Source organism: Denticeps clupeoides, chromosome 12 (genome assembly GCF_900700375.1).
Source record: "Denticeps clupeoides chromosome 12, fDenClu1.1, whole genome shotgun sequence".
Classification (NCBI taxonomy): domain Eukaryota; kingdom Metazoa; phylum Chordata; class Actinopteri; order Clupeiformes; family Denticipitidae; genus Denticeps; species Denticeps clupeoides.
In genome coordinates this window covers 11,860,710-11,884,994 of record NC_041718.1, presented here as the reverse complement: position 1 = coordinate 11,884,994, position 24,285 = coordinate 11,860,710, and the positions used below count along the sequence as shown (strand labels likewise).

General features: G+C 42.5%; 1 protein-coding gene across 2 annotated transcripts in view; it reads left to right on the top strand.

The window, feature by feature from the left end:
* The window catches only part of cdh4 (cadherin 4, type 1, R-cadherin (retinal)), a 186,683-nt gene that overhangs the window by 136,622 nt on the left and 25,776 nt on the right, over positions 1-24,285 (top strand). For both annotated transcript variants that reach the window (XM_028999309.1, XM_028999310.1), the window contains 2 exons: positions 5,057-5,226; positions 15,720-15,857. In XM_028999309.1, the coding sequence (XP_028855142.1) occupies positions 5,057-5,226; positions 15,720-15,857 (308 nt within the window). The remainder of the gene's footprint in view (positions 1-5,056; positions 5,227-15,719; positions 15,858-24,285) is intronic.

Here is a 24,285-nt window from a genome sequence, read left to right as displayed (position 1 = left end):
AGTTTTCAAGATAATACCAATATTTCATTGCAAATAATTGTTAGCAAAATAAGTTTTTAATGATTTGCAAGTGTTTCATCACTTGACGTACAATACACAGGTTTTAATGCAGGTTGTGTTCTTTACCTCCTGTGTGGGGAATTTGGGATTTTGTGTGAATAATTTGTGGTAAAATGTTTAAATGTATAACCTGTATAGTAGCCAATTTCTTCACACCAGCCTCATTGATGCATGTAATGTGTGAGCCGTAAGGCTTCAGAGCGCCCCACCAGCCAGACTGAAGCAGCGCTTTGGCTGGCTGTGAGGTTTATATGAATCAGACGTGAGCCAGATGCGTTTTCATTGGTCTCTGTGTTCCTCTGCAAAACGTCTCCGGGTTTACACAGTCTCCCCTTTTAAACCCCCCCATGCCAGTCCACTTTATCCATAGCAGCATCAGCATGGGCTTTTTCTAGAAAAATTTTAAGCTCCCGCCTCCCTTTCATGTTTCTGTGCAGACAGAATCAGTTAGCTTGAAGGCGAGCTGGGCACGATTCATGTCCAAATTTGTTGTGGTGTCATGGCTGAGGGAACTGGTGTTTCTCAGACAGATGTTGAGCAGAGAAGTTTGTGTTTGTGTGTGTTCACAGGCGTGCACTTCCACAGAATACTTGGTTCTCCTGAGGATACATAAACAAGGAGGCAGAGCGATATGTGCTCACACTGCTGTTTCTCCTCAGTGGAGCATCGGTGTGCTCCACACGAGATGCTTCTCATTAGTCCTGCCTCTCTCTGCTCAGACAAAGCCTAACTTCTCAATACAAGTTCACAATACCCAATACACATCCTGGGCCCAAAATCAAACTTTTTCCCCTTATGGCCTGCGTTGTAATTAAACCCTTCCAACATCTATACTGTGTGTGCACTGCATTAATAAATGCAATTACTTAGTGATTGAACAACTCCCGAACATGGTGCTGAATCCTGGAGTGTAGCAACATCCTAGATCAATCTCTGTTGAGGAGGTGCTTATGCACTTTGAGTGGACCTTGAATGTAATTGCAGCGATGAAGCACTCCATCCATTGTCAAAGCCCCTCTGTCCAGGTGAGAGTCTCGTGTGTGGCCATGGATGCATGCTAACCAGAGCATCCTTTTCCACCATTCCCCAGGTTTCCCAAGGTGAATGGACTGTCGGGGCTAAATTACACTAAATAATCTATACATCCATATGCTCCTATCAGCAACAGAACAAAGTTCCATAAAACCAGCAACTTATTTCTATCAAGCTAGCATATCATTTATGTTATTTGGGGCTTGGATTTGCACCACATTATAGTTAAAGACAGACTCCATGTTGTCATTGGTTAAAATGGATGGTCCAGAGAGGCACTATTTTTTTCTGGAAGGCTATAAACATGTAAATGATGTTTAACAAAAGCGCTAAAAGAAATTCCCTTAACAAAGATTTAATGTTTATTATGGCCTGAGGAGGTAGTAGTTTCTTTTTTCACATTGCTCTTCAGGGTTTTAGGTCTGTGACAGTAGCTACTGTCATTAGCACAATACAGAGAAAGTTACACTAATGGCCTAATCCAGCTGCAGAAAATACAGATGCACAGTAAAAATGCCATGAAAAGACTTAAACCAATATAAAACCATTCTAAGTCACTAAAATGAATTATTTAGTGCTGAATATTATGTGCTATGTTTGGTACAAGTCTGAAAGCCCAGAGACTATATACCGTCACTATACCGTGAAGCGTGGTGGTGGCAGCCTGACGTTATTGGCACGCTTCAGGGACTGGAGGCTTATAAAACAGAAAGAGAACAGAATGGATGGAGCGATGGAACGGGAAAAACCTACAGCACTCCGTAAGAGGCCTAGTAGGGCAGATTAATCTTCCTCTGGTATGTTCACCTGGAACACAAAGCAGGAACAGAAATAAACTGGAGTGGATGAATTAAAAAAAATCGGTGATAAAGCTCGATGACCTACGTGTTGAGTGTTAAAATATAGTGAAGACTGATAATTTGGTTTTATTTGCAGCATTTTATTTGCAATCTTAAAGAGCTGCTGGCATGTTTTTATTTGATTCCACTCTTCACTTGGATTTATATTATTACAAAATAAATATCAAGGTGAGATTAAATAGTCGCTGGTCCTGCGTATTAAATTGGGTTCCAATACGGTTCACGATGCAGTGAATCACAGGGCACTCCGCCAAAACGCCTGTGGCCCCGCAATGTTTTTTTATTACACCCGTAAATTAATGAGGAGAAAGTGAATGGGGGATCCCAGCGCTGATCTGCATCTTGCCAGCGTTCGCGTGTGGTCTGTGGCTGCCTCAAAGCAGGAGGAAAAAGGAGGATGTTTATCAGACAGACTGCACTGAAGGAAGCTTACAGACAGATACCAACGACGCTTAGATGCGTTGTAGCAAATCTCCCATTGACACAAATGCCTTAAAGCGTGGCGGGAATTACGCTTATCACAGTCTCCAGATGTAACAGGAGTGTATCAGATCCTTCCGTCTGAAAGAATCAGGCTGGCAACTGCCCACTATGAAGCGCAGATATGTTGTATAATTGAATTTTAGCAAGTTTTGTTGTACATATGTAGTAATGACACAAATACAGTTACACTGTAAATGACTAATCCAATTTGAACTAATCCAATTCCAATTCTAATTCCATCCCGGAACAGCCAATTACATCATTTCAGTATTGGATTTGTCCATACTTGATGAAAAGCAGAAGAACACCAGCAGGAAAGGCCACAGCAGAGGCTTGCTGTCGAGCTATAAGACCTCGGATCAACTCGAGGCTTATCCTCTCTCAGCGCAAAAACGCTGACCGACGTAAGACCCATAATGCAACTGGACTTTCTTCTCGAGTGTAATGAATGCAGCCTCATCCTGTTTACACAGGGTTGTTGTACCCAATCCCTCCATCTGGTCACTGCTGGAGAAATCGAGAGGCTTTCGCGCTTTTTTTTTTTTTTTGGGGGGTCCAGAAACGACACAAATGAGAGAGGAGGATGAAAATTTCCAGCTGAGAGCTCACACTCAATTTGTCATCCCAAAGGGGGCTGCTCCCTCTCTCCCTCCTGAAGAGTGTGCTAACAGTGCGCGAGAGGTTTAAGAGAGTTTCCCCGCCACGCTGGCCTCGGGGATTAATTAAACCCTGACGTCTCTACACGGGAGAGAGGAGATGGAGGGATGTTTCAATCAGTTTAATGGACTTAAAGTGTCTGTCTGCTCTGGGCCCTGTTTTTCGGGGGGGAGCTGATTTACCTCTATGATAGTCCTCAAAGGACCCTTGCTGGTATTGCTTTGATCAAATACATCTTCTCAGTGGCACTTGGGCTGTCATGGCTGGGAGGGTCAGGCAGGGCGCCACCCAAGATGATGACTTCATCGCAACAAATCTGGAACACTTCAGACGGTCGGCCGCTGAATATTTTTAAAAATGCACATTCACTTTTCACCCAACCATAGAGAAAAGAGGGAATATTTTGACATCCACACACTGCGTTGAGGAGAAGACACAACTTTCAAGTGAAAAAACAGAAATGTCCCACTTTTTTAGTGGAAAAACCTGCCAAAAATTCACCAGAAATAAGAAATAAATAAAGAAATGCACAGTGCTTTTGTCAACAGTGCTGCAGATATTTATTAAAAAAAGAATTTAAGAATTATGCCACTTCTAATTAACTTCTAATAATAATCAAATATATGTAACTGAAATAATCCTTTATAGTAGTTAGCTTAGTTGTTAATTTTGCTTATATTGTAATTCAATAAAAATAAATATAATTGTTTTGTAATTTAGTTTCATGAAGAACAGATTTTTCACAGACATCACTGATGTTATACCAATATTACCCTTTAAAGCCCAGTTATGCAATAGAAAAGGTTTAAAAAATCAATAGTGTGGAGACTTAATTGGGCAGAATCCCCCCATAGGTTTATTAAAGGGATGCATGTGTGTTGCCGTGGCTGCTCTGCATGATTTCAAAGGTAGTTTAGGTCAAGTGACATTTAATCGTAATGCGACAGCACAGAAGCCTTGTGAGAGCAGGTGTCCAAGCCGGGTAGAAGTTGGGAATTCTTGGCTTCAGTGGCTTTAATAGGAAAGCAATTACAACACAGAATTAGTTTTTCAAATTAAAGATCAGCGTAATAGGTTCAGGGGTTAACCGTTTCAGGCATGCTCGTCTTTCATACGCTTTCAGACAATGAGCCACCCTGGGAGCTCTGCTTATTGAAATTAAAGGTGGCAGGGTTGACACACAATCCCAGTATCTCACCTATCTGTTTTAAACAGTTGTTTTCCTGCCTCAGTCATTTCTCTCTCTCTCTCTCTCTCTCTGTTTTTTTTTGTGACAGATCATGCATTGAAACTTAATGAAGTTTGAAATAAAACTCTCAGCCACAATTATCCCTTCAATACAAGCTGTCATGGGAATGATGGCACTATCTTGGCGCAATTATGGGTGCCTCTGAGACATCTGCGGATAGCGGACCACCCCCCTCCCTCCCCACCGCACGTCGCTTCCCAGGCCCTTCTGCAGAGAGCCCACCAGAGACCGTCTCTCTGGTGGGCCCTGCTGATGTAAATGGGGAGCTGCTGAAGTAAATGAGGAGTGACAGAGACTGGCGTTTTCCCCCGTCGCCGGGACTGCAGCGAATTCGCCAGCTCCCGCTCGGAGTGCTCCTAATTGCCTGGTCACATTTGTGAGGCAGCAAGGCAGACAAGCTCTTACAAATCGATAATCATGTTTTGGGGGGGTAAGGGGCATGACTGCCCCCTCTCTGCACTCCACCAGCCACCGCCAGCTGTAAATGACTGTTTACCCATGACTTCCAACAAATAGGAAAGAGCAGCAGACCGTTAAACATGGCTGCGCTCCAGCCAGAGCTGGATAATGAATGGTGGGAAAGCCAAGGACGAGAGCTGCTCATTACTTTGCATGTCGCTTCCAAGCAAGTTCCTGAAAAGTAGCATTTGTTCTCAGAAATGTCTCCTGACGCTCTGTAGGGTCTCATAGTTCGCGTTTCCTCACTGTCTCCCAGGCACCCATGTTATGAAGGTTACCGCCCACGACGCCGACGATGACACCACCGCCAATGGGATAGTGCAGTACCGCATTTTGTCCGAGATGCCTCACAACCCCTCACACATGTTCACCATCAACAGAGAGACGGGCGACATCGTCACCGTGGCAGCAGGGCTGGACCGAGAGGTTAGTATCTTAGCAACCACGTCTAATCATTTGCCACACTCCATTAAATGCTGTATGTGCGCAGCAGAGATAAGCAGCGCTGCAGTAAAACTCACAATGCCAGTGGACCGACTTCATGGCAGGAAACTGGAGGTTCAGATGTGGGTGTGCTGTATATCCATCAGAAAACATTTTCATCATCATCGCAGCCACACCAGGGTCATGAAAATCCAATCAAAGCAACACAATTTTCAGATAAATTTAACATCACATGCTCAGTGCAGTAACACATCGTCGCAGTAACACATGCGTCATAGATGTGTGGTTTGCTGGAACGTCTGTATAATCAGTCATATCCATTTAGACAACTCCCTTGGCTGGAACAAGGGGAATAAGTTTACTGATACATAAACACACCACAGGCCACAAGTTTGGCCCGATGCTTTTTCTAAAAATAAAGAATTTGCAACCCTTGCCTTTATCATAGCAGCTCAGATCCACTGCATCCTTTTCCAGCTATTTTTGAAGACTCACCTGATGTTAGTGATATTAACGTACACTAAACAATAGATACATATTGATGTGTTTTTGGCATCAAATATGTTCTTGAAGCAGCGCTGTTTAGGCTACCGATTCTAGTGTAAGGTCAGTGCATTGCTTTCTTGAATCAAATCTACATCCGGATTTCATCATCGTCCCTGTCCTTCATCTACCTTTTAATGCCCGTGTGTGTCTGTGTATGTGAAGATTTTTCTTCCCCAATCACTGCATCACATGTCAATGTCAGCTAAGTTATAAAAGTATTGGTTGATCCAAAAAAAGAGTACATGGTGGAGTTGTGTGACCACGGTGTACTGTGTAATGGTCAGTGATGGTCAGGCCTACTTTGAAGCATGTCTTGTTTTGACTCCTTCTAGACAGCGTGTGTCACTTCAGAAAAGCCTCAGGGAAATAATTGGTCACCAGCCGTGCTCTGGTATATCTGTAGACAGACGATCAAGACAATTATGTGGAACTCCTCTCAAGGTCAAGATCAGACCCTGAACCCCTGCAGGGATGAATGAGTGTTGCCCTGCTCACTTGAGCTGCATTCAGAGCATGGCACAATATTGCAAACATGCTGGCATTTAATGGTTACATGACTCATAGTATTTTTTTCTTGTTGCCATTTTGCGCATCTCTTGTGAGCATTTCCTGTGTAGTACTTTTACCTACGTCTTTTTTTACCTCGTGCATGATTGACAAATCATGTCAAAATATGCATTACCTACCTGTCGTCCTCCATCCCTGTGTAGTGCTTAAAACAGGAATACAGGCTGTATATAGATGAAATATAAAATATAGAAATGTGTGGAGCATGCCCTGAAACCACAAAAACGCACAGCCCAATGCTGAAAAATATCTATCTCTCCTCTTCCTCTGAGTAGTGAATGGCTTGTCTAATTTTCACCACTGGTTACATCCTCCAGGAGATGTTGAAAATGACCATCTGTAGATTGCTGTTTGATGTTTCATGTGACACTGGGTGCTGGGGTTGTGTTTGTTGTATTTATTATGCCTAGAAATTTGCAATATATTATCTGTATGCAACATGTAATGCATTGTGCTTTTTTAAAAGTATTTTACATGTCTGGAAAAGTGGTTGTATCTGACACAATGTATTCAAGACTGTAAAAAACTTCCACTTTCAGTATTGTGATAAATTCAGACATAAATGGATCTTATATTCATATAGACATTGAGAGAGTTGGAGTCTTGTGTTTGACTAATATGCAATATGTCATAAAATATTAAATCACTCATCCTCTAGCAGGAATATAGATCCCTAGCATGACAACAGGGATGGTTCCCATGACAACTTAAATCAGTGAACCGAGTGATCCCTGAGGTACCCGAGTAGGTCATAGGTACAGACGTCATGCATAATTCATGCGATATCCCCAGCCAGCCATGCACAAACATACACACTGATGAGAGCTACCACAGAGCTCCTCCTCACTGATCACTAATGAGCAAGGTCAGGGAGGGGTCACGTCTGTTTATTCTGTGCCGCAGTAGTGGCCCCCTGGCAAGGACTTTTCTTTGGAGGTAATGTCCTCCGAGCTCAGCCTTAAGCCAGCATCCGAACTCTAAAGGTTTCCTTTTTTAAAATGCTTCACCTTTGACTTTGGTGTTTGTCTAATGTGCATGAACACGGTGCAGATCTGTAGGAAGTTTTGGGTAGTAACAGCGTCTCTGCTGGCTTTAAACTCTAGACTGCTAGATGCGACAGATCTCTGGAGTCAGGGAGACGTCTGGGAAAATGCTGTTTTTATGTCACAAGCCCTGCAGTTATAATGAGCAAATGTCATTCTCGTCTTTATTTGTCATTCGGCAGTTAGTGTGCTTTCTTTATAATGAAGTCTCCTTTGAAAAGCATCTTAGCTACAGTTCCCTTTTTTCATCCCAACTACAGAAGGTTATTAACCTTATTTCAGTTAATAAACTGGCAGAATCTGCATGCCTCGGGCATCAGTGCTAAATGTGGAATATAATGCTGGCTTCATAATCTATAATCTTAGTTCTGGCAATCGCTGCACTTTAAAGCTCTTAAAAGTGAAGTGAAAAAGTGGAGTGATTGTCAGTCTGATGCAGAGCAAGCACAGCACACGGTGCTCACAATGAAATGTGTCCTCTGCTTTTAACCCATCACCCTTGGTGAGCAGTGGGCAGCCACGAAAGGCGCCCGGGGAGCAGTGTGTGGACATGGTGCTGTGCTCAGTGGCACCTCAGCGGCAACCTTTTGATTACGGGTCAGTTTCCTTACCCTCTAGGCCACAACTGCCGCTTTATAGAGAAGCATTTTCTTTAAATAGTGTGAAAAGGCATACGTGCCGATATAATGTGCAAAAACAGTGTTGCCTTCTTCAAAATAATGTTATGAGAAGACAGCACTATGACATATTAAGAAATTAATTAAGAAGAATGAAATGAAATTTAAATAAATGAAATTAATCAAAAGCACAAGCTTTGATTACCATCTGGGCCAGAGGACAAACTCCAGACCAAGCTGTATGGAATTAAAAAAGGAACCAGAAGGTGCTTCAGAAAATATTGCATAACATGAAGGAACTGGGCTATAGCCACAACCCAATTCAGTGGCGCTTAAATATAAAACTAAACAACCTGGACCGTTTTTCACTGCCACTTGTTCCAGGTGTTCCAGAACAGGAAACTAAACGACCAAGGGTTCCAGTTGGTACTAGTTCCTGTTACTTCCTGTTTTAATTAAATGTGCAAAAACAATTTAATTGGCTCCAAAGTATGAGTCAATTGAGAGGAAAGTGACTAATAGCGTTAACTGCAACATAACACAGCAACATCAGATGTGAGAGTAGGTTCATTAACTTACATGGGGTGTTAACGATGATGTACATGTTTGGCTTTAACCAAACAGTTTGACCAGTTGCATGCCTTTTGGTTTTGTCGCATTAATCTAGTCCCCCACACTGATGGCGTCGCCGTGGCCAAGGTTAAAAATGCTGGCTGGCCTTATGTCTTCCATGCAGGAGCTTAATTTGCACACACGAGTCCCATTAATCAACAGCGGCCCTGTCTGTCTACCCCACCTGCAACCCAGCATAAAAACTGGGACACAACTATGTGTTTAGCCACCTGGAGAGAGGGCAGAGCAACACACAAGTACACACACACAAACATACAGTGGCTGCAATAACGGTAATTTCACATTGCGGTTCATTTAACTTCCAAATTATGTCCTATAAGCTTGTGTAAGTGGAGCGGAGGATGGCATAGCATGACACCCCTCAAAAAGGGGTGCGGCCACCGCACACCTGTCAATTCATGGCTTCCTGTGCCCAGAGGGGGCCCAGCACTCCCTGCGTTCTGAGTGAGAGACATTTAATCACAGGCGTTTGAAATGTCAGCGTCTACGCCACAGGGCATGATGTCAACTGCCACTTTGCCTGCGACTGATGAGTCAAGAAGGTGTGCTGAGCATGAGTGCTTGTCTACCTCTGATTCGTCCAAACATGCATGCACGTACATTCACTATGCTGCAACCACTCAAAAGTTTAGAAATGTTCTTATTTTTCATTAAAAAAAAACATGAAAGGAATTTGAATATAAAATATTATGGAAAGTATTAAAAATCATTGACAAAGATTGAAATAATGATGCATTCAAACACAAATGTGCTGATGCACCAGATTCTAAGCTAGTTAACTACTCTAAGAGGCTAGTGTAATAGCATCTTTAATCATTGCAAAAGGGTTTTCTGATAATCAATGAGCCTTTTAAAGTGAATGACTTTCATTAGGGAACACAGCGTTCTATTGGAACTCAGGACTAATTGTTGCTGATAATGGGCTTCTCTTAATCTATGCAGACATTCCATTCATTAACAACCATTTCCAGATTACTCTAGTCATTTAAAACATTAACAATGGATTCTAATTAATTTAATGATATTTTAATAGCCAAAACAATCAAAACCTAAATTTTTGAATGGCAGTAGATTTACAACAATGTTTTTTGTCTCAAATAATGTAAAAGTACCAATATCAGTAAAAGCTTTTGGAACATTGGAACTGTTAATGAATTGTGGTACCTGGTTTGTGTCACTCAAGCTGTGTGGGTCATCCCAGTCTGATGTGACAATGTTCCTGGGAGTGATACGTTGTTGAAGGTCTGGAAGTCTGACCTTTTGTTCAGAAGAGTTAACATGGTTAGTGTTTTTCTTAAATATGATTATTTGTGTAGAAATCATGCAGTTTCATTTTACATGACGTAACCTTTACATCGACCTTTAAGTTTCCTTTGCTTTCAATTTTTCTTAAAAACTGCATATTTTTCCCATATGAGGGACTTTGTATGTGTGTACCGTTCTTACATACACAGAAAAACTCACAAATTGATAGTCGCTAATCTCCCTCATCAGTATCTGTCACATAATTGGACTATTTATGCAGTAATTAAGGGTTGAAGATGCTCTTCAGGGGTGATGAGTGCAGGGGCCAGGGGTTTAGCAGCAGGGGTCACCCACACCCTTATCACAGCTGAAGGGCAATTACTCTACACACTCAGGTCACCTGATCACGCCCGCCCTCACACCCTGCCTGACACTTCGCGTTTGATCGGTCGCTTTTAACAAGCTGGGTTTTTCAGGGCTTTCCTTTTTTTGCTCACGTTCCTGCTCACATCCTTTCCGTACATCCTATTTCATTCCCTGATCATCCCTGCACAGTGTAACCATCTCTTTGTCTTATCTTTTTTTTTGTTATACTTTATTAATCCCAAAGGAAATTGCTTCTCTGCATTTAACCCATCACCCTTGTTGAGCAGTGGGCAGCCATGACAGGCGCCCAGGGAGCAGTGTGCTTTACTCCCTGGCACCTCAGCGGCACCTTGGCGGACCGGGATTTGAACTGGCAACCTTCTGATTACGGGGCCAGTTCCTTAACCGCTAGGCCACTCTTGTCTTCCCTCTCTCTCGCTCCCTCTCTGCGATGCGTTTACCTAATCATGTTACATATGCCTGGACTGTATGGGTTTGAAGTGCATGCTGTTTGTGTGGTGGTATATGATTATGTGCGTTCAGCTTCGCACGTCCCGTCGGGCTGTTGTTTTACGCCTGGCCGATGGTGGAGTTGAAATGAACCGCGGCGCACGGGCCTTCTGTGCTGTGCACCAGCGCATCGCTTTTCTGCCGTTTGTCCTGACGGCTGGACCTGCTGCCGCTGCACTGCTGCTAGGATTGACAGGGCAGTTGCTTTTCATTAGGCGTCTGTGCTGAAGGCATTTTGGGCACGGCATGGCCCCTCTTGTCAGATCTGGGTTATAACATGTCCACTCTGCTTTGGCTGATTAGCAAATCGATCGACGCGGTGTCTGGGACATGAACAATGCTACCAGAGAGGGGCGCTCTAACTGTGTCGAAGTGGCAAAAGTGAGCCTAGCGCTTGTTGCTGGGACCAGACACACAGTCACTGATCAATATAGGTCAGACACCGCAGATTGTTCTTGCCATTGATTTTAGTCATTGGTGAAAGAGGCAGAGGAGCAGATTCTTCTGCAACCTAGTTGACTATAATCATTTTAGTCTATGATTTTAGATTTTCATATACATCCACAGCCACATTTAAACCTTGAAGCTGAAATATTGCTTAATAGCTCAGTTCCCTAGACTCCTTCTCACCTGAATAAATCCCACTCTACTGCCAAATGCCTTACTGCATTCACGTTTTAAACACTTTTTCACTGTATCACCTTAAATGAGCTGACTACTTCTCACTGTGGCTTATTTTACACAATAATTCCTATTAAGTGCTGGTTCAGCCCCTCTGTAATTATGTGTGGTTGGGATGAATTTTGACTCTTGAATAATTTTAATGCATACATGAACAGATCTCATGTCCCCTAAAAAATGTCATATAATGATCAGTTACTGTATCATAGGGTTAATGTGTCATAGAGCGGGAGTAGCCTTGTGGGTAAGACACTCCCTTACGAAAGAGAAGACTACAAAATCCCAGTATCAAACCCCACTTACTACCATTGTGTCCCTGAGCAAGACACTTAACCCTGAGTGTCTCCTGTGGGGCTATAACTACTCATTATAAGGACAATAAGAATGTCTGATTCCTATTCACATATTCTTATTTTAAGACTGTCAATTGTTGTAAGGATAAGTTGTAAGGTTAAGTTATTTATTGTATGTTGTTTATGTGTGTATGATTTATGTTTGCATATATTCATATGCATATGTTGTTTTGACTGGATTTGTGCGTTCTGTTGTTCTGGCATTGCTTTTGGGATAGAGATTGATGGTGACAGGGTAATCACTATCATCAGTCCCTGTCACAATCATCAGCACAAAGCACAAATTTTAGCTCATACTTTTCTTATAATTTTTTACTTACAAATTTCGGATGATTTCATGTATTTTGTGACTGGTAAACTGGGGCAGAGAAAGACGTTTGGCCTGTATTGACAAACCTGTCATGATTGGGTGCAGCGATTTGTGTTTACAGTTGTGTTCAGTTCTGGCAATCGCCACAGGCCTGCGGGTTAGTTTGCGTTTTCCCCTTTTGTTTCCAGTTTTCAGCCCTCGTGCCGTTTTATTTATGTTTAATAAACCATTGTTTCCCAGAATGTCTCGCCTCTGCGCTTCCTTCCCCCGTCAGCTCGCGGACGTGACAAAACCATGCAAATTTAAAATTAGATGAAACAATGTAAAGCCAAACAAGACATTAGTATGTCAGACAAGAAGATGTAACATGCATGTAACACAAATACAAAGTAGAAAATAAATGACACAAAACAGTTGAATGCATAAAACACTAGATTACATACACAAAAGGCATTGCACTTTAGGGATTAAGGTGGTGGGCACATAGTAATGACCCATAATGCATGTGTGTGGGAACAAATATCTTTACTGCACTGGGGGAGAAAATAAAACAGGAATATAATGAGGAAGAAGTAAGGAGGTCAGGGCAGGGTGAAAGTGAAGAGGTCTTCTGGTGAATATGCTGCTGCTTGTTATAGATGCTGCTTTGCTGCCTCGTTAGGGCAGGGGCATTTCATCACCTCTGGGAAGGCTGCTCTTCAGCGTGGGCAGTGTGAGGATTTCATTTCTGAACGTGCTGTCAGTGAGATTTTTCCACACTACACGTCTTTGGGGTCTTCAAGATTAGAGCAGCATTAAAGGAAGTAACTACCTGCTGACGTTAGCAGGTTGTACATACAGTAAATGTACATATATGTTTACCCAGAACAGAACGGAACAGAGCACTCAAGACCAAGAGATGAAATTCAGTGAAATATTTATTCTATAAAATAATACAATTTTTGTCTTAAATAAAAAGTTATATAAAGCCACTAATCTGGCATAAATTGGAATTTTATTACAGTTACATGTAATTCTCAATTTCTTTTTTGATCTACATTATCAATTACATTATCATATACATTAGCAATGTTTTTAAGTACAATGCAGAACAAATAAAACAAAAATATAATAAAACTAATTATCCATAAAAACAGAACAATGTTTTTCCACTCATTGCAATTGCATCCAGAGTTAACTAAGACAGTTCCTATTGGCTGTAGATGTTGTCAGCTTGAAAACAAGAATAAATGCTAGCACACACACTAAACACTGAAATGAACAGCACCAAGCCGCCGTATCAGTGCATGCTGCCATTTCCGTTCCGTTTCCGTTTTTCAGTCTAGCCCAGCCCGGCCATAATTAAAATCTATAATATTTATGATTCATTGTCACGTTCTGGTTCCTGACAATAGTTATCTGTTTGCTTTGTCTTGTGATTTCCTCATGAACCTTATTGTTTGCATCTATTGTAATTAGTATAAGAAATTTGTATTAGAATTGCTGGTGTCTTCCTACTGTAAGTTACTTTGGATAAAGGAAAGTAAAGTATAAATGTATCCATGCTGTGATCTGCTCTTGTTCCATTCTTTAGTCTGTGCTATGTTTTATGTCTGTTTGTTTATTAAAACCTGTTGTGAAGTCAAATGTATGCATGCTTCTGTGTGTGAATGTGTTTGTAATATATATATATATATATATATATATATATGTGTGTGTGTGTGTGTGTGTGTGTGTGTGTGTGTGTATATATATATATATATTGTTGTTGTTTTATACAACATCTGTTTATATATGTAATACTGATTATCCCTTTGCAAATATATCTAACAAATACTTAATTATAGTATAATTTTAAGTGTAATAAAAATATACTGTCATGTTATATAAAATAATTTTTAAAAAGACTACTAAATTAATAAACAATATCTCACCTTTTTTGGTGTTTTACTGAATATATATCACCCAAATCAACCTTCTCTTGTGACAGATCTTTTTAAATGGTAGTTAGATTAATTGAATAGTGATTTGTTTCTCAATTCTTTCTGCACGTCAGCCAGAGCATCAAATTGATATTTCATTATGGCTCTAATAGGGAGTAGCCAGTATTGAGCTCTCATTAACAGAGCACATTAGGTACAGATTAACACGTGGGGCGCGCACTAATGATTCAGCGTGAGGTTAAATGACTTGCCGCTTTAAATGGCCTCAGTGGTTGCACTGTCCTGACTTTGTTAATATGCAGCCAAGTGGAGACGGGGGGGATTTATCTCTCCCAGGTATCTGCTCGACCCCGGCAGGGTTCACAGGTCAAGTCCACAGTGTATCACAGCTCTGCTTCTAGTCTCCAGCCCAATGAGGTTCCAGTAGATAGAATTGTTTTTAAGGGTAAATGTGTATAAAAAATTCTGGCATCAGTAATATCTGGTACAAAATTCTAATAATTCTTCTAGGGCAGTGGAATGAGAATACATACAGCAGCTGTTTCATTCTGTTAGTTTCCGGTTTTGTGCATCTCTCTCTTCAGTCATTAGTTGTTTTTTGTCGGAAGGCCTGGTGTTCCTCACCAGTTTAATGAGGCTCTTATTTTCCTCTTTTCCTGTCAAGTCACTGATGGCTGCTCCTCACGGCATTTTATAGCACCATGACCAGAGGGCAAAGGGAGCATTTTGACTGACCGCCTGCGAGCCTGCCTTCGCTCCCCTCCCGCCCCTGGCTGTCTGAAATTCGGCACAGCCGCTGGCTACTCTTGCCATAACTGGACTAAATAATGTCCATTCATTCTCAATAATATTTGTGCAGCCACCGTTCTTCTTGTGTTGCCAGTGCATCCATTAAAGTGAGTGATGATGAGTGCCACGCTGCGCTCTCACCACCGCTGCTTTTAGGCCATAATATATGAGCCTCTCACTCCAAACTGCCTCAGCACCGCTTCTCTCTCCTCACACAAACACACACACACACACAGTTCTGTACGACTGAGACATGGAAGTGTGTTCCCTCTCTCTCACCTGTGTGCGTTTGAAGTCCTGTTTGTGTAAGAAGTTGTGTAAGATTTTGCTTTGTACATTTAATTCTTCTGTGTGTCTACGCGACTGTGTGCACGGGGTGTTCTTTCTGTTTAATATTCATGTGTGTCTGTGTGTGTGTGTTTGAGCATAGGGGCATTGTCTCATTGTTGATTCTGTAATGAAGCAGGGATCTGTATCTGGCTCTGTTCACACAGTTTTAGAGCTGTGGAACACACTGACAGGAAAAGCTCAGTCCACTGACCCAGAGCACCCAGGCATGACTGAGGGCATCAGCCCTCCCTCAAATTAACATATCAGCATTCGTTAGTGCATCCCACATGTTCCCAGCATGTCTATTTGTCTATCTATCCATCCATCCATCCATCCATCTGCCTGGTTATTCGTTCATCCATCTGTCCGTTTATTTTCCCAGTTATCCATTAATTTACTCTCCCGGCTTGGACAAGTTGCCTCTGAGAAAAATTAGCAGTTTTAGATATATATGTTTTAGTTGATCCAATCTTTCAACCATACATTAGTGAGTATTCTGCCTGTAATATGTAATAATTATGCTGTACATGCAACAATCTGTTATGTTCATTAATTTATCATAGAGAATTCCCCAGTACACCCTGATTGTTCAGGCCACAGACATGGATGGCAGCCAGACCATCGGTCTGTCCAACACGGCCACTGCTCTCATCACGGTGACCGATATAAACGACAACCCTCCAGAGATGACTGCACGAACGGTGAGTGACACAATCTTTTTCTATCTTTGTGTTTACAACCATGCGTGTGCCTGTGTTTCTTACAGGACACACACATTTGCTGGGCTTCACTAAGCATCAATGGAACAATTGTTAAGGATGAGTAGGGTTTAGTTACATTGATTACACATTGATAATAATAGTCCAAAATAGTCTAGATCTCTATAAAAGAATAGTAAAACTTTTCTGTTTGTCTTGTTCATTGTACAGACCATTTTTACTTTTCTTTTATAGAGATCAGTATTTAAGTTCTAGTCTTAATATAGTTTAGTTTAGTATTTATATACATATATATTTTTCTTTCTTGAATGATTGCACTATGGGGGGTCTGTGTGAAACATTATTCCAATACACGCTATACTGTGTATACTGTTATACTGACAATAAATCAATCTTGAATACTTTATCTTGAATCATGAAAATTTTTCTAAAGCAGGTTTGTGTGTGTGTGTTTGTGTGTGTGTGTGTGTGTGTGTGTGTTAAAGGGGAAAAAGGTCAATGGATCTTACATCAGGGCTCTTCAACTCATGCCTGTTGTAATTATTTACATGCAGACCGTGTTACATCTGTATCGAGTTATACTAGCAATATTTACTTTTTACCTTGTTCCCACTTCATGTTTAGACGTTTGACTGTGTTCTGGTAGACCTGCATGAGCACTGGCAGTAATACTGTTCTGTTGAGTGGCATCTTTACATTAATGAGGAGCAGTGATGACTGATTTATAGGGTAGGGTTGGGTTTGTTGGTGATTGATTCCCCTCTCCATCTGAATGCATATGAACTGAAACAGAAACAGATTTATCTATATGCTGCAGGGACAGATCAAACAGCCGACATCTTTCATGGTGATGTCCATTGCCACTGAGCCTTTTAATGCACTGGTACAGTATCTTTGACCCCCGTGTTTGGGGGAGACTGTCTCATGTCACATGCAGAAACAGATCAGAGGCTCTCCAGAGGTATTCAGCCTTCCACCTCTGCTTCCTGGGGGCTTCCCACTCTCACCAGAGCAGCAGCGTTCCAGTCCCAGAGGTTGACGCCTCCGTCATTTCCAGCCACCTTGTCCCTCATTGCACCACCAAGCATATTCCTGCTAGAGCTCCCAAAACTGTCATTGTTGGGAGAAAAGCACACACACTCAAGCATCTCAGAGACTTTCTGTTTCCCTGGAGCTTGGGTGAGTGACACTGAGCTCCAGCTCCCAACTGCCTTCAAGCAGCACACACTGCCTGACTAAGAAGTACCAAGGAATTCATTCAAAATAATTAAGTAAACCACTTAAAAGTAAAAAGACTTTAGTGAAAGTGAAGTGATTGTCATTGTAAAAACACTGCAGCACAGCACACGGTGCCACAACGAAATGTGTCCTCTGCTTTTAACCATCACCCTTAGTGAGCAGTGGGCAGCTCTCTCAGAGGAGGTTTAATTGGAGTTTAGTGCTTCTCTGCATGGCTGCCACAGCAGGAACAACAAAGAATTGTATTGTCACAGCAAATACAATGCAGGAGCGTGCAAAGGAGGTGCCGAGTATTGAACGCAAGTGAGTTTATAAACTCCAACGTCCGCTGGCATTGGCATTCAAGTGAGAATACAAAAGACATAAGAGGAAACACAGTGAAGCAGAAAAGGATTAGACTTACGTTCTCTGATGAGTTGAGGCAAGCTGAGCATGAGTTGAACTCAATGACGCTAATTAAATAAGCAAGGAATCATCATTCCCCATCTTCCCATTTCTCATCACGGCATGGCAGCTACAGGCCTTCACATGACAGGCCCCCACCTCCAGGACCTGCTCCGGATGGTCCTATGGTCCATGATGAAAGATAGGTTTCCAGGACCTCTCCTCAGGCTTCTCCCGTAGCCAGTCCAGTGCACCAGATATTGTTTTCCTCTGCCACGGCCACAGGCATTGACAATGTTGAGTTGAGGAGGACGAGTAGGAGGCTGAAGAGGGGAGGTGATGAATGTGAGCTGTGGATCCGCAAAGATGGACAAGACGAAACCATTAAGTGACAGGATTGATGCGGGAATGGATACCGTATGGTCTGATGAATCAGGTGGACAGCTTCTTTGAGTCAAAGGAGTCGACAGCCAGACCTGATCACTGGTGTGGTACAATTCGACCAGGAGGAGGCTGATGATCATCGGTGGTCCATGGAGAAGAGTCGAACTGAGGGGACATCCACTTCTGTGTCCTGGTGTTGAAAGATGGGAGGCTCTGTTAACCAGGAAGGTTATTGGCCAATTCAGCCCAGAGGAAGAACTTTGGCCAGGTACGTTGTTGGGCCAAGGCAAAACATCCAAGCGACCGAGCCGTTGATTGGCTCGTTCTGCCTGGCCATTGGACTGGAGCTGTTACCCAGAGGAAAGGCGGATCACCCAGGTCGTCTGCAGACGGATGACATGTTGGAGCAGTAGTTCGGCAGTGGACATAGTGGGAGGATGCGGTTTGGGGCCAGGATGGGCACTGGTGGGTTCAGTTGCTTGGTGTTACGGATGATGATTAAAATTTGATGGTCGGTCCAGACAATGAACATTGTCTCATTGCCCCGTAATCAGTGCCGCCACTCCTCCAGGGCCCATTTGACAGCCAACAGCTCACAGTCAGTAACGCAGATGCGTTGGACTGCACTTCCAGCACGGGTGCCATTTCTGGTCGGGGGCCCCGTTGAAATAAAGACACATCTGACGCGTCTACTTCCACAATGTGATTAGGATCTGGATGTCGGAGAATTGGGACTGAGGTGAAATGATGGCAAGGCACAACGAAGCCTTAGGTGGCTGGTAAATTGATGATTAGCCGGTTTTGGTAAGGGGGTGCTGCGATTGTACTGTAGTCCTGGATGAGTCACCTATAAAAATTGCAGCTGCTTCAGTTTTTTGGCTAGGAATCACGACACAACTGCTTCCAGCTTCTAAGGATCCATGGCCACATCCTGGGATGGTAAAGCCAGATGGATGAGCAGTCTCTTCGACATGGCTTTCACATGCTGCATGTGGGATTGGAGAGTTGGGGAATAAATCAGGATGTCATTGAGATACACATACACCCACCGTCCCAGCAAGGACATCATTGATGAATTACTAGAAGACGACAGGTGCATTGCAGACACCAAAAAGAATCACCAAACTCTCATAATGGTCTGTTGGGGTGATGAATGCTGTCTTCCACTCATCGCCCTCTCTAATGCAGACAAGATTGTAGGTTGATCCAGTTGTCCAATTTGGTGAATAAGGTTGCACCAGAGAGGGCGTCGAGGGTGGTGTTGATGACTGGGAGAGGGGCATGGTTTTTAATGATGATTTTATTCAGGCCTAGCTAGTCAATACAGTGCCTCAGCCCCCCATCCTTTTTTGCCATAAAGAAGGGGATGTAGAAGGTCGGAGGGTACCATTCTGAAGTGAACCTACAGGGGGCAGTTCAATGGCCATGTCACCGGGATGATAAGGGGTTAATTGAACAGTCTTTTGTTTGTTAAATGTGTCTTCAACTGGACCAGCACTTCAAAACTGGTGGGTATGTCACGTGTGGCCAGCTCATATTGGATTGTCTGAGCCAGGCCCTCAAGAAGTAGCTTGCACAGGGCTGTTACATCTAGTATGGTCTACCCCATACCAGCATTTGCGGAGCGCCAGCTGAGGTTCAGGAGTGGTGACGAGAGGAGAGACATGAGCCGCTGCAAGCACGGCACTCAGCAGTCAGGTCCTTAACGCAGGCGGTATACCTTCTGTGACCGGTGTTCAATCACCACAGACTGACAAGTAACTGTGTCACACAATGCAGCAAACTCTGCGGGTTTCACGAAAAAGGCAGATTAGGAACAGTGAAATGGATATGTCAGCAATACAAGGGAGCCCCAAAGGAGGTGGTAATATTTCCCTTTTATTCTACGAACCCAAGTCAGCATTGGCATTTGAATGGGAATACAAAAGACACAAGGAGAGGACACGGTGGAGGATTGGACTTACATTTCTGGTTGAGGCAAGCTGAGTTGAACTTAATGAATGAGCAAAGGGCTCAGGTCGATGCTAATTAAACAAGCAGGGAATCACCTGTCACTGTCTTCCTCTTCCTCATCACGTGATTGCTGGTATGGGCCTTCACGTGACAGTGTTCACTCAAATCAGCAAATAGCTTTGACATATTTCTTCAATTTTTTATGTGCAGAAATCTTTTAGATATATACAGAAAAAAACATATTGAGATGTCTTTTAATCACCAAATGAAAATTAACAGAATAAAAATCTAAACATATAGATATAGTTTTGGCTGAGAGTTGTGTGGGTTTCACACTTGTCTTAGGTAAATTTCAGTACAATTTATTTTGGTAATGACTATGGTCTGAACAAGATGATGGTTGCAAGAGTCCACTCTATTAATGTGCAATAGCCACAGCCATCAAATTCAAGTACTGCTAGATGTTAAAAGCACATTATGATAATTATTGTAATTATGTCCCTTTTTAAAATCTTAGTTTCTCCATCTTGTCAGCCCAGATAACCCTAAGCATGCAAATGTCTCACTTTCCTGCCGAGTTTCTTTTCTGCTAACCAGTTTGGCTTTTGATTTTCACGTTTGATTTGACATTATGCTGTGCCTGTGCCTTCTCATTAATTTTCACGTTTGATTTGACATTATGCTGTGCCTGTGCCTTCTCATTACCTACAGACGTGTCAGTAAAAATGGATTTAATTTTCTTTAAACAGAATCTTTGGAGGACTGCAACCACAAGTTAATGCCAGTTTGCTTTTTATTTGTTTTATTAATTTAGTATGTAACACTACAAGAACTTTATATGAGGAGCAAAATAAATGTTATATAATTATCTGAGCTGCTCATGAGTAATAATACTCTCGACTGTATGTTGATGATTCTGTAGGCTTCTTAAAAGCCTTTCTGTTTAGGTCCAGTATTTAGAGCACAGGGTTCTTCATTCTGTAAAAAACGCACATGAAGACCATGTGGTGTTGGAGAAGAGAATAGAGTGTGTAGAAAAAACTCTTTCTCCCTCCACACAGAGCACTGTATTTAACCACTCCAATTTGATGTTACCTGGCAGAAAGAGGCATGGCACAACAGAGGTTAAAAATGAACAGTTTCTAATTTATTAACACCGGTAAATAATTATTGTAGTTACATGTGAATATTGAATGTAAAAAGGTACCAAGGTTATAGAGAAAGTAAACATGAGAAGAAAGAGTAAAGAGGGAGAAGAGAAAGAGAAGGGAAGATAAAAGTCCCAGAAGCCTTCCGGCTTCTGAGGGAAAACCCCCCCTGAGCAAGATAGCTCAGAGGTCCCTTTTCCACATGTGTGCAGACATTTATACCCCTGGCCTACAGGAAGTTGTCACTGGCCTACAGGAAGTTGTCACTGGCCTACAGGAAGTTGTCACTGGCCTACAGGAAGTTGTCACTGACCAATCAGAACCTGTTGTTTCTGATGTCACGCCCCCGGTGCCTCCCATTTGGTGAAGACAAAGAGGGTGGGCGGTCCTGACGGCTGATACTTCGCACGTTGATGTCGGACAAAGGCATGTAAAAACCGGGGTGTCGAATCTTCACCCTCAACCATCGACACAGGAATGTTACACTTCCCCCTGCAGACATCTGTTATGCAATGCAAAAACAGGCTCCTGCGATGTCCATTCTTACAGACGGCCGGTTGATCCCCTGGGGCACTCGAGTATTCAGGGTCCATGGGGATCACAATTGGGTCATGATTGTGTATCTGTTTGCTTCCTGGTCAGTCGGGAATTCAAATGTAGCCGATAGTTGTGGTTCTGTGTCCTTTGTGATCCTCAGGCATCTGAGGTCACCCTTGTAGGGAAACCTGTCTTCTTGGCATAGATCAAACACAGCAGCATACATAGAATATTCAACTGGATCCAGGGCTTTTCACACTTGGTTGGGTTCTTTGTCTGGAGTGTGATGAGGTTTGCATACAGATTGTGCATGTAGAAAAACAGTGTTCATCGTACATTGTAAGTGATACAGTAATTAGTCTATGTTCATTTTATACCTTGTCGGAGTGGATCTGGATTTAGAAATGCCTCGGTTTCTACGGTCCCGGGCTTTTAGGATATGTAGATCCTTTTTATTTAAATTAAAGCACATAGATTCTATTCTTCCCTATGCAGTAAAATTCAGATAAAAGAGACTTACGGTCACAGATCCACATCCGAGCAAAGGTATCACGTCGGGGTCACCATTTGTAAAAAACGCACATGAAGACCATGTGGTGTTGGAGAAGAGAATAGAGTGTGTAGAAAAAACTCTTTCTCCCTCCACACAGAGCACTGTATTTAACCACTCCAATTTGATGTTACCTGGCAGAAAGAGGCATGGCACAACAGAGGTTAAAAATGAACAGTTTCTAATTTATTAACACCGGTAAATAATTATTGTAGTTACATGTGAATATTGAATGTAAAAAGGTACCAAGGTTATAGAGAAAGTAAACATGAGAAGAAAGAGTAAAGAGGGAGAAGAGAAAGAGAAGGGAAGATAAAAGTCCCAGAAGCCTTCCGGCTTCTGAGGGAAAACCCCCCCTGAGCAAGATAGCTCAGAGGTCCCTTTTCCACATGTGTGCAGACATTTATACCCCTGGCCTACAGGAAGTTGTCACTGGCCTACAGGAAGTTGTCACTGGCCTACAGGAAGTTGTCACTGGCCTACAGGAAGTTGTCACTGACCAATCAGAACCTGTTGTTTCTGATGTCACGCCCCCGGTGCCTCCCATTTGGTGAAGACAAAGAGGGTGGGCGGTCCTGACGGCTGATACTTCGCACGTTGATGTCGGACAAAGGCATGTAAAAACCGGGGTGTCGAATCTTCACCCTCAACCATCGACACAGGAATGTTACACTTCCCCCTGCAGACATCTGTTATGCAATGCAAAAACAGGCTCCTGCGATGTCCATTCTTACAATTCCTGAGTGCAAATGTTAAATCCATAGTAAGGTAGAGGATCATTCCTCACCCCACCCCCCTCTGCTGTTCAGAGCACTTTAAGTTATTCCCTTAATCTGATCTGATCCCATTCCTCTCAGGCACCAGAGATACTGTTGAGTTGAACTCAAACTGACCTTAAACTTGAGAAGTTGCTGATCAGCAGGGCAAACCAATTTCACTCAGCTAAAATCAAAACTTCATAAATATTACACATTCTTTAGGTTTTACTATAATATCTTTAATTATTGCAGGCTGCATAAGAACATATGACAAATTAAATTTGTTTTTTATAAAAAAAAAAGTTATAAATCAGGTATCTGTTGTTGTAAATAATAATAATGATAATAATAGTAGTACATATCATCAGTTGACTCCCAGTCATAAAGAAGATGGCAGGTGTAGACCCACAATATTCCTTCTGCCTCCACACCTTCCCATAACCCAGCCCTCTTGCAGTCATGAGCAAAGGTGTTGGAACCATCTTTTCTCCCCCGTGCCGATGCCAGCATGCCTTATGGTGGCGGTGTCTATTCTCATGGCATCTGCGGTGGCTCCAGTGGGAGATCTATCTTTGCCCGTCCACATGCCCACGCTGCAGAGACATGCTGCTGGTCATCTGTTCGCTTCTGTCACTCTTATGTACATTCTTTTCATGCCACTCTTTCTCCCGCCCCCACCCTCTTTCTGAACATGGCAGCACATTTACAGCTGGGTGCTTTGACAAGAGGCACCAGCTGTCATTATTATACTGGGTCGACCACAGAATGACTGCAGGCAGCCCACTGTGCCCTATGCACAACTGGGCCCTATGCACAGATGACGTTATACACCTCAAGTATGGTTACTCCATTTCTATTAAATGGGACACATTCTTTCAGCTCATAGTCAATTGAAGTTGTTTAAAAAATTAATCTGACTGAGTGATTGTTTACCCGTCCAATCTGGCAACATTGAGCAGAAGACCTATATCTTCCCTCCTTCTCCAGTTTACCTCTGATTCCCTGTAATACAATTTGTTCAGGTGCAGACATCACAAATGCAATCTCTATTGTTATCATCTCAATATAATGTCCATGTAATGTCCTTGTGCCCCTGACTTGTCAGGTGGCGCTATGCACTTGTTTTGTCTGTCTAATAATGTGTTTCTAATTATCCGACAATCAAATTACATTATCATGCAAAAATATGCTTACACACAGTTTCCTGTGTGAGTATACAGTGGGTACGGAAAGTGTTAAAACCCCTCTTTGTTATATGGCAACCATTTGATGAAATCATTTTATCATTTGTTCCCTCACTAATGTAAACACAGTACCCCATATTGACAGAAAAACACAGAATTGTGGACATTTTTGCAGAAGTATTCCAAACCTTTACTGTGACACTATTCTTGTCTGTTGCTGTCCATTTCATCTGATCATGCTTGAGATGGTTCTACACCTTAATTTGAGTCCAG